This window comes from Myotis davidii, unplaced genomic scaffold (genome assembly GCF_000327345.1).
Source record: "Myotis davidii unplaced genomic scaffold, ASM32734v1 scaffold1104, whole genome shotgun sequence".
In the NCBI taxonomy this organism is placed as follows: Eukaryota; Metazoa; Chordata; class Mammalia; order Chiroptera; family Vespertilionidae; genus Myotis; species Myotis davidii.
The window spans coordinates 187,361-198,982 of record NW_006294679.1 but is presented as its reverse complement, the minus strand read 5'-3'; the positions used below and the strand labels follow the sequence as shown (position 1 = coordinate 198,982).

Sequence of the window (11,622 nt, the reverse complement as noted above, 5' to 3'; positions counted from 1 at the left end):
GAGGCAGCAATTTCAGGTGTTTACCTATGCCGCCATCTTGGTTTCTCTCTCTATTTTTCCTTTTTAAAAATCTGAATGACTTCCACTTTTCTCATATGCTATCCCACAAAGAACACTGATAGTACTGGGAAGTATTTGCAAATTCTCAAGAACCTGAAATGTATATAAAATGCCCAAGACTTGCCATAACCAGTTTGGCTCAGTGGATAGAGCATCGGCCTGCAGACTGATGGGTCCCAGGCTCGATTCCCGTCAAGGGCATGTGCCTTGGTTGCGGGCATGTTCCTGGTAGGGGGTGTGCAGGAGGTAGCTGATGGATGTTTCTCTCATCGATGTTTCTGGCTCTTTATCCCTCTCCCTTCCTTTCTGTAAAAAAAATCAATAAAAATATATAAAATGCCTAAGACTTGCATTTTATAGCCCTTTCAACCTCCTTGGACTTGGCTTTTTGCATCTCAGTCCAGAGAAAACAGAAGCAAAGTAATAGGCACTTTACCTTTCTTTTCTTCATTAATCAGTAGAGCACCCTTAGTCTCTCTTTGATATTAATAGAATGTTTAAATAGTTTGGCTTAATGTATTTTTGTGATTTTTAATTAACTGTAGCACATAAAGATAGAACTGTGACTTTTCTAATACTGTTCTTACAAATTAGCAACATTCACTTGTATGTAACTGTGCGTCTTCACTTTTTATTTCATACATGTCCCTTAAAAGCGAAAAGTCAGCCTGACCAGTGTGGCTCAGTGGCTGAGTGTCAACCCATGAACCCTGAAGTCATAGTTCCATTTCCAGTCAGGGCACATGCCTAGTTGCAGGCTCGATCCCCAGTAGGGGGCGTGCAAGAGGCAGTCAGTCAATGATTCTCATCATGGATGTTTCTACCTCCCTCTCTCTCTCCCTTCTTCTCTGAAATCAACAAAACCATATTTTTTTAAGAAAAAGCAAAAATTTCTGCCCTGACCATGCTCAGTGGTTAGAGCAGTGATGGCGAACCTATGACACATGTGTCAGAGGTGACACGTGAACTCATTTTTTTTGGTTGATTTTTCTTTGTTAAATGGCATTGAAATACATAAAATAAATATCAAAAATATAAATCTTTGTTTTACTATGGTTGCAAATATCAAAAAATTTCTATATGTGACATGGCACCAGAGTTAAGTTAGGGTTTTTCAAAATGCTGACACGCCGAGCTCAAAAGGTTCACCATCCCTAGGTTAGAGCATCAGCCCAAGGACCAGAGAGTCACAGGTTTGATTCCCAGTCAAGGACACATACCTGGGTTACAGATTTGATCCCCAGCCTGGGTTGGGGCACGTGCAGAAGGCAACCAATCAATGTGTCCTTCTCACATCAACATTTATCTCTGTCTCTTTCTCCCTCCCTTCCACTCTCTCAAAATATCAATGGAAAAAATATCCTCAGGTGAGGATTAAATATATATATTAAAAATAAAAATTCATCATGACTAACGAAAATGTAAGAATTATCCATCTACTTATCTTCTTGGAAGGACCTTTAAATGAAGTGCAAAACATCTGTAAAAGTACTTAATAAAATTAAATGTAAATTTACACCTTTTTACAGATTTTTTTAAGTACAATTTCTTACTGGAATGCTAACCAGAAACATAGTATCTAAAAGAAAAATGTTGAAGTGTGAGAAGAACCAAGATGGCGGCATAGATAAATGCCTGTATTCGCTGCCTCCCACAACCCATCAAAATTACAACTGAAATACAGAACAACTATCATTCAGAACCACCTGAAAGCTGGCTGAATGGAAGTTCTACAACTAGAGAAGTAAAGAAGAAAGCACGTTGAGACTGGTAGGAGGGCAGAGGCCTGGAATGGGCTGGTCTGACACCATGTGTGTGCCATTTCTTTAATTGGGAGGGAGATCATCTCAGCAGAGGCCTCCCTTGAGGAGCAAGGGGTCCTAGCCCCACACCAGACCCCCAGCCCAGGGTTCCAGAGCTGGGAAGAGAAGTCCCTGTAACTTTAGGCTGTAAAAACCAGCAGGGATTGTGGCTAAGGGACACGGAGGCCTTCTCCCAGACAGATATTCTTGCAGGGGTCATTGTTCTTGTGATGGGACCTCCCCTATCACAGGGCTGACCAACAACCAGATGGGAGTCTCCATCAGCCTAGAGCACACTGTTTGCTCTGCCCTTGGGATTCCTTGAGACCCCGCCTCATCCAATTCACAACCCCACCCAAGCTGTTTGGAGCAGCTTTTCCATATGAATGGCCTGTCCTGGCTAAGGCTTCAGACTTTGCTAATATCTCTCAAACAAGCTGCAGCTGGTGACAGCATACCCCAAGCCTATCAATAAAAGGCCCAAGACCTGCCGCTAGCACCGGCCTGCCTTGCTTTACAGCTGGGCCTCCAAACTCAATACAAACTGCAAATAGCCACCATTTGCAGATCCCTCTGTAGCTCCTGCCAGGGGACCCCAGGCAGTGGCTGACTTTGCACCTCCCTGGTGACCCTAGAGCCAGTGCACCCATGGACAGCTTCAGAACATAGCAGATTACAACTCTACACAGCCACAAGTGAGACTCTCAAGGGGCAGACTAAGTGAGCACCAAAGCCCCACTGAAGCAAGTCCTGCCCCATATGGGTGTCTCCTGCACAGCAGCTCTCCCACTGTAGTTGCAGCTGGTCCTCATAGGCAATTGGGCTGGGAGGTCAATCCCTCCCATTGATGCCAACAGCAGTCAAGGCTCAACTACAACAACACTGTGCACACAGTCCACACAGGGTCACACCTAGAGTGCTCAGCTCAGGTGACTGGGGAGGCTGAGCCACTGGGCCCTACAGGACACCTACTACACAAGGCCACTCTACCAACTCCAGGAGACATGGTAACTCTACCTCATACAAAGAACAAAAACAAGGAAGCAGCAAAAACGTGGAGACGAAACATGTCACAAATGAAAGAAATGGAAGCAAGCAAACTACTGGATACAGAGTTCAAAACCATAGTTATAAGGTTACTCAAGGATCTTAGTGAGAATACCACAGACATGAAAAAGACCAGTCAGAAATTAAGTATACACTAACTGAAATAAAGAATAATTTACAGGGATCCGACAGTAGAGTAGAGAATGCTGAGAATCAAGTCAATGATTTGTGGAATATGAGGAAGCATAAAACACCCAATCAGAAGAGCTTAAAAAAAAATTCCAAAAACATGAAGATAGTGTAAGGAGCCTCTGGGACAACTTCAAGGGTACCAACATTTGCATTACGGCAGTGCCAGAAGGAGAAGAGAGAAAGCAAGATATTGAAAACCTATCTGAAGAAATAATGACAGAAAACTACCCCTACCTGGTAAAAGAAATAGACTTACAAGTCCAGGAAGCACAGAGAACCCCAAACAAGAGGAACCCAAAGAGGCCCACACCAAGACCCATCATAATTAAAATGCCAAGAGCAAAAGACAAAGAGAGAATCTTAAAAGCATCAAGAGAAAAGCAGTTAGTTGCCTATAAGGGAGTGCCCATATGACTGTCAGCCAGAAACTTTGCAGGCCAGAAGGGAGTGGTAAGAAATAGTCAAAGTGATGAATAGTAAGAACCTACAACCAAGATTACCCAGGAAAGTTCTCATTTAGAATTGAGGGTCAGATAAAGAGCTTCACAAACAAGAAAAAGCTAAAGGAATTCATTACCACCAAACCAGTACTACATGAAATGTTGGACACTCTAAGAAAAAGAAGAGACAAAAAATATGAAAAATAAAATGACAACAAATATCTATCAATAATTAACTCTAAAAATCAAAATAAACGAATAGGAAATCTAATGCACAAAATAAACCAGTGAATAAAATAGAAGCAGAAGCATGAAACAGACTGACGAATCTCAGAGGGAAGTGGGGAGGGGGTCAGGAAGAGATTAACCAAAGATCTTACCTATGGACACAGACTGTAAGGTGGTGAAGGGGCAGGGTGGGAGCTGGGGGGAGGGGACATCTGTAATACTCTCAACAATAAATATTTTTTAAAAGAAAACAAAAATGTTTACTATTTAAGCTCAATTGAGACTTTTCTACTTTAAAAAGTATACATTCCATTTGCTTATCTGTTGGTGGGTGTCCATTAGGGCATCTTAGATACAAATGAAGCAGTGACAGGCATCTTTGAAAAGAACGTGTGTGTCTGCGGTTCTTTCTGCCCTCCCCTGAGCCAGAGCACTCAGGAGCTTCCTCACAGCTTGTTTTCCTTGCACAGAAGGACAGAATGTGTGAATGGAGGGAGCTGATGCAGTAGGCTGGCAGGGTTGTGGCTGATAGTCACGCGTAGTGTATTTTAACGTTCTCTAGTTTGAGAAGAATACCTTCAGCTTGGAAATGCATGTGGAGATCCTGTGTATGGGGGATCCTGCTGCTCTGTCTGCATGACTGAGAGAGGGGTTATCAGGCCTGGCAGAGCTGCATTCCTCCCGACACATGCTCCCCCTTTTCCTTCTGCTGGAGACCCAGCCTACCAGCCTTGCGTTTCATCTGAGACACTGTGTGACAGGAACGGGAGACACCTGGTCCCGTGTGAAAGCCAATCTCATCAGCGAGGAGCAAGAATCCTGGCACGTCTCCAGGCCAGGGGGGGAGACAAAGATGAGGCCGTGTGTGAAGTAGAGGAGCAATGGGAAGCAAGCTCAGGCTTTGCTGCTCCCATCCCACCCAAGCCAACACGGAGACCAGTTTGCAAATTAGGGCTCAGGTATAAATGAGGCTACACCCTAGTTTTTTTAAGCACTTTTCTCTCTGCACAAGGCTAAACTTTACTGGTCATAGAAATGCTTCTTATCCTGGCAGACGTGCGCCGGGAGTAGTGTTTTGCTTTCAGAGGTGGAGGGAGGAACAGTTTCAGTGCCAAGTGGGATGGAGTGGATGTGTACTCCCTGGAGCCCTCACACTCAGCCTTAGCCTGGCTCTGTGATTGGTGGCACTGTGTGAACAAGAGCAACCTTTAGAGATGGATTCCTGTGATGAGCACAGCAGCAGTACCTATTCAGCCTGTTCAGTTTCCTCAGTACAACCCCATGCTCTACAGCAGCGGTTCTCAACCTGTGGGTCGCGACCCCTTTGGCGGTCGAACGACCCTTTCACAGGGGTCGCCTAAGACCATCCTATATATCAGATATTTACATTACGATTCATAACAGTAGCAACATGACAGTTATGAAATAGCAACAAAAATAATTTTATGGTTGGGTCACAACTTGAGGAACTGTATTTAAAGGGACAGAAGATTGAGAACCACTGCTCTACAGTTATTCCCCCCAGTTTACAGATGGGTCATCTGAGACTCAAAGAAATTTTAACACTTGTTCTTGTCCAACCCTCCCTCTTTGAAGTGGGACCATATTTTATCTCAAATTCATCTACACACTGAACAAATGATTTCTTCTGTTAAAACCGGTGAAAACATAGGCGTTAAACAGCAAGCGCAGGGGAGTCCTGGCTGGAGCTGCCCACTGCTCCTGGGAGCTCCGCAGCGTCAGGTCTGAAGACCCACAGCGATGCTGCAAGGCCACAGTTTCTCACCCACTGAACTTGTTTCTGTTCTTATCGTTTGTCTTCCATTTTAAAAAATGAAGTACCTTTTAAATAATTAGGGTCAGATACAGTGTGACACATGCAGGAGATGTACAAGCAGCATAGAACTGAAGGACAGTCAGGAGCACGGGCTCTGTCAGTGGCGATCCTTGAGGTGCCCCTTGGCGTGGACATAATGCTGTATGTGCCAACGATACTGCTGCCCACAGACGTGGTTCATTTGAGAGTAGGCATAAGTCATAGAAGAGTGAACCGTACACTATAGGAATTCTGCTTTTTTCAAAATGCAAGGATGCTATTTTTAGAACATTATAAATAACATATAAACCTGAGTGATAACAACTTGAGTGACACTCCCATGTGATGAGTAGGTTAGCTCTGTGAGCTGCAGGTGGATTTGAAAAGCACATGTATGAAGCTGCTTGTCAGAAACAGGAAAGTGTTCACTGTGTACACTCACTCAGAATACAGGTAAAATACTCCCCTTCCTTTTCTAGAAGCCTCTCTTTGGAAATCTGTAATACTGTGCTAAACTTCACTCAGGTGTACTGCTTCTAGCGTGATTGGGCTCAGCACTGTGGAATCCAAGAACCTGGTGGAGTATGTAGAAATAAAACAATATATGTAATATTGTTTAAAGAGAAAACTTTTAAATTCGATCACTCATTCTTTTCCCTCGCAGATCGCAGATTTTGGTTTATCGAAGTGGCGCATGATGTCCCTGTCACAGTCGCGAAATAGTAAGGCTGCCCCGGAAGGTGGGACCATCATCTACATGCCGCCCGAGAACTACGAGCCGGGGCAGAAGGCGAGGGCCAGTGTCAAGCATGACATATACAGGTGCGACTGCTGCTTGCTCAGTGCTCACCGCTCTGAGAGCCAGAACAATCAGACAGCATTTTGAAGCTCCATTTTAAAGTGTGATTTTTATTCTTTCCTACATGTGAGAAAATAAAGTAGAGCCCACAGTGACTAGTATTTCTGAATTTAAAGATGCCTTGCTTTAAGCCACATTTAGATCCTTGAAAACATTTTGAAGCACATCTATTGTCCTATCAATTTATAATGTAACTAGAGGCCCAGTTCATGGAATTCATTCACTGGGCGGGGGGTGTCCCTCAGCCTGGCCTGCACCCTCTTGCAGCCCAGGACCACTCAGGGGATGTCCGCATGCCAGCTTAGGCCCTCTCCGGGCCTAAGCCGGCAGGCAGACATCCCTCTCGCAGTCCGGGACCCCTCGCTCCTTATCACCTGCCTACTCGCTGTTCCTTACTGCTCAGCTCACTGCTCCTTAGCACTGCCACGGAGGCAGGAGAGATTACCACCACTGCTTGCCAGCTTCTGGCTGAGCAGCGCTCCCCCTGTGGGAGCACACTGACTACCATGGGCAGCTCCTGCATTGAGTGTCTGCCCCCTGGTGGTCAGTGTGCATCATAGCGACTGGTCATTCTGGTTGTTCCACTTTAATGGTCACTTAGGCTTTTATTATATACGTGCTCCAGGGTTTTATCGCATGTGACTTTGATATAGGTAGGGGAGGGGACTACCCAAGAAGGCAGAACAAAGATCATAAAAAAGGACAGCATTTTTTATTGCTCTCTATTTTGTGTGACTAATAAAATCCTATAATTAGAGGGTATAGCTTATCTAAGTGTTTAAGAATGATTATTAAATGATTCTTAAATTATTTTTACATATAACTTCAAGTTTTTGTAACAGTAATTTCCTAATTTTTCAAATTAAGATTAATTCCCTTTCTTTTTTTCTTTTTTTAAATCCACACCCAAGGATATTTTTCCATTGGTTTTTAGGGAGAGTGGAAGAGAGAGGGAAAGACAGGGAGAAATATCGATGTGAGAGAAATACATCAATTAGTTGCCTCCTGTACAAGCCCCACCCAGGGCCTGCCGGGGAGGAGCCTGCAATCGAGGTACGTGCCCTTGACCGGAATCGAACCCAGGACCCTTTGGTCCACAGGCCAGTCCTCTATCCACTGAGCCAAACCGGCCAGGGCAAGATTAATTCCCTTTCAAAACAAGCTGAATAATCATCATCTTGGTTGTATATGCTGATTCTTAACACAGCAGCTCACTACCTTATCACTTTCAAAAGCAGTATCTCCACAGTCAGCTTTTGGATTTGGTGTTACAGTTTACCACACAGGACTGGTTTGTAATCTACTGTGTACATTTTACATTCAACAGCTATGCAGTCATCATGTGGGAAGTCTTATCCAGAAAACAGCCTTTTGAGGGTGAGTTACCCTGACCTCCTCCTCAGTGATGTCCTGCTGGTGGGCCACATGCAGAATGTCTACGACTCATCTACATTAAATCTGCCCACCAATCATTTTGTGGAAAACACACTAAAAAAGGCATAACAACTCACCGTGAATCCAGTGTACACTGAGAAGCATACTAGATTCAGGATCAGGAAAATTAGATTCTCATTCTTGCTCTGACAGTAATTAGTTCTATCATCAAGCTATTAAATTACTTGAGTCTTCAGTTTGTTCTCTATAAAACGAGGATTTTTAATTCCTATTCCTAAGATTCATTCCAGCTATAAAACTGTTCATATGAAAAATTAGTGTCCCATATAAAGACTAAAAAACACTAAAGAATATTATTTCTTAATGTTTTTTTTTTGTTAACCTTCATGGGAGCATATTTTTTCCATTGCTTTTTCAGAGAGAGGAAAGGAAGGAGGGGGGAGGGAGGTAGAGAGACAGAACCATCAGTGTGAGAGAGACTCATTGATTGGTTGTCCATATGAGCCCCAACTGGCAACAGGGAGCAAACCCACAACCCAGGCACATGCCCTTGACCTGGAATCAAACCTGTGACCCCGCCTGGCTGGCGTGGTTCAGTGGTTGAGCTATGACCAGGACGTCATGGTTCATTTCCTTGTCAAAGCACATGCCGGGGTTGTGGGCTTGATCCTCAGTGTGGCGTGTGCAGGAGGCAGCCGATCAATGATTTTCTCTAATCATTGAAGTTTCCATCTTTCTCTCTCTCCCTCTCACTTCCTCTCTGAAATAAATGAAAAAATACATATTTTTAAAAACCCACGACCCCTTGGTGAAATAGCTGATGCTCTAACCATTGAGCTGCTGGGGCCATTTCTTATTTCGAGGTTTATATAAGTCACTTGCTGTACAGCAAACAATCTCAGGGTCTCAGCAGCTTACAAAACAAAACAGTATTTCTCAATTACATTGGATGCTAGTTGCTGTAGCCCAAGCATGTCAAACTCAAAAGGCTAACATGGGCCAAATGAACAAGGGTTAAGTTTATGTGGGCCGCAAAAAATAAAAGCTTCAATTTTCATAGAAATAGTTTATTTCGATAGAGACATGCTGAATACAAAGGGCTGAAATAAATGAGTCATCGTTCACATAAAATAATAGGACATTGTAATAAAATGAATATTTTCTTGAACATTAACTTACCAGACACTGAATAACTACACAAATTAATAAGCGTAACACAAATAAGCCTATTTTGCTTATCCTCCAAAAGCAAAATGTTTCCTGTTGCTCACACCAAACAAGTCAGTCCAAGACTAATGACGTGGCAATCCACTGCTAAAATATTCGCTGCTAGTATTAGTGGAGAGAAATGGTGCACCTGCACGTTGGGTGCATAAGGGAAATGAATGCAACACGATTATAGCCATCAGTCATTAGCGAACTTTGTAGTTTGTTATTAATAAGTAGAGACCCGTTGCACAAAATTCGTGCACAGGAGTGGGGGGTTGTCCGTCAGCTCAGCCTGCGCCCTCTTGCAATCCCTGACCCCTGAGGTAGGGTCCCTAGGCCTGGCCAGTGTACAGGGCCTTTCAGGGCTTTTCTTTCCCTGGCTGCCGGAGCTGGCCTTGCCCCCACCACTGTGGTGCTGCCCCACCCCCGCCACTGGTTGCCTCCCTCTGCAGGCGACAGGCATGAGGTGCGATCCCTTGGCTGCCCTGGGCCTCCCTCCGCAGGGTGATCACTGGCCGGCCCTGCTCACCTGCCACAGAGCTGCCAGCCAGGAGGCCCCGCCCACCTGGCCAGGGTTCCAGGACTGATCACTGCAGAGGGTGGCCTGGGCCTCCTCCTGTGGGGCAATTGTGGGGTCCCCAACCAATTGCATCGCACCTGCCTTGGCTGACCTGGCACCAGTGCATGTCATAGTACGATCGCCCGGAAGGTAGTCAGAATGGTCGTTCTGTTGTTCAGTTGTTCAGTCGATTTGCATATTACACTCTTATTATAGATTATGTATAATAGGGTATTATAAAAATTAAGTTATTAAAACATTTCTTGCATACCGTTGTGTTGACTGGGCTGCAAAAATATTCGTTGTGGGCCGCATGTGGCCTGCAGCCCATGAGTTTGACATGCTTGCTGTAGCCTTCCTGGGTCTAAATAAGTTGAGCTCAGCTCAGCGCTGCTCACAGCCTATTGCCCAGATCAATCCCACGCCCAGCGCATTGCAGCAGTGCTTCACACTCCTCGGAGGAGCCAGGCAAGCCTGCGATGGCTGGGATGCACCTGTTGCTTTAGCAGAAAGGGCAGTGAATTAGTCCTAAGACTTTAAGAGTCCCTCCTTTTCCCTTGGTTGGCTTTAGAATGCATTTAGCATACTGGATCATAAAAAGTCTCTAATGAATAATGTACGTTTGTTTCGATAGACGTCACCAACCCTTTGCAAATTATGTACAGTGTGTCACAAGGACACCGGCCCGACACCAGCGAAGAGAGCCTGCCACCCGGTACCCCCCATCGAGCGCGGATGGTCGCACTCATCGAAGGCGGGTGGGCACAGAACCCGGATGAACGGCCGTCCTTCCTCAGTGAGTCACTCTGCGTTACAAGCAGTTCAGATACTGTGAATAAACGTTCCTTGGAAAGTTATACAAGTTAGATGGCAAGCTCAAAGTTATTGTTTTTATTTTCTCCCCTCTTGTTATTCACAGCATTTATAAAAGGGTCACTGCTTCTAGAGCGGAACTGAGACTCCTAATAGAAAAGAGAACTCTGAAAGGGTAATAGTCCATTCCTGAAGCCTCAGGTACTCCTGCGCGCCTGCCTGGTGCCACGTGCTGAGGTGGCGCTCGGGGAACGGAGTAGTGACCATGACGAAGTCGCTCAGTCCCTAGAGCTCACATCCGGTTGAAAGCAGAGAAGTAAATAAATAAATAACCAAGCCAGACGTGGTTCCAGTCCTGTAAGGCAGTGAGCAGGGACAATAGGTGAGGGAGGGAATGAAAGCCCTTTATTGGGGAACAAGCATGACAGGTGAAATTCGAAGCTTGAAGAGGAGGCAAAGGCAGGGTGTCTCAGGCAGAGGACACAGCCAGGCTGAGCCACTGGAGAGGAAGTCCATGTCCTGGAGGAACAAAGAAAGGCCAGGGGCTGGCGGACGTGTGCACGGAAGGGAGTAAATGGGATGCGCATGGAAAAGGGAGGAGAGGCTGCCTCTGTCATGAAGGGTTGGCTGTTGTTCCCAGGAAGTGGGGAGACATGGAGGTGTGTCTCATGGGACCGAGCTGATCCACTCTGAGTTTAGAAGTCACTCCTGCTGCTGTGTGGCCTGAGGCAGAGACCAGACAGGAAATGAGGCTAGTTGAGATCTGCCTGGGAGGCAGAGCGGACCTCAGGCATTGCAGACACAGGAGGAGGCCTGCCTGACCCCCGTATGACCTCGGGGCGGAGCTCTAGGGTGAGACCCAGGCAAGAACCATAGAAGAACTGAGACTTGGCCTTCCCAGAAATTGAAAATTTTTACATTTTAAAGATTTATAAAAAGTAAAAAGACAAGCCACGCACTTGGCATATTCATTCCAAATAAGCAATGAAGTCTATTTTCCATTCAAAAGTTATGTCCAGTGCTCATCAGCATTATAGTAAAACATCAAAAGCTGCTGAAATAATGGGCTGACATTGTATCTCTTATTTCCCACAGCTGTGTGGGAGGACACATACCTCCTTTGTCCCCAGTACCTCTCCGAAGTAGTTACTTCTCTGTTTCCTGAAAACCCTGGCTCTTCTGCAGATTATGCGCAGCGCCCA

General features: G+C 45.2%; 1 protein-coding gene across 1 annotated transcript in view; it reads left to right on the top strand.

Annotated features, from left to right (window-relative positions):
- The window catches only part of RIPK2 (receptor interacting serine/threonine kinase 2), a 46,833-nt gene that overhangs the window by 23,516 nt on the left and 11,695 nt on the right, over positions 1-11,622 (top strand). Inside the window, exons 5-7 of the mRNA XM_015567397.1 lie at positions 6,250-6,407; positions 7,772-7,821; positions 10,242-10,403. Of these exons, the coding sequence (XP_015422883.1) occupies positions 6,250-6,407; positions 7,772-7,821; positions 10,242-10,403 (370 nt within the window). The remainder of the gene's footprint in view (positions 1-6,249; positions 6,408-7,771; positions 7,822-10,241; positions 10,404-11,622) is intronic.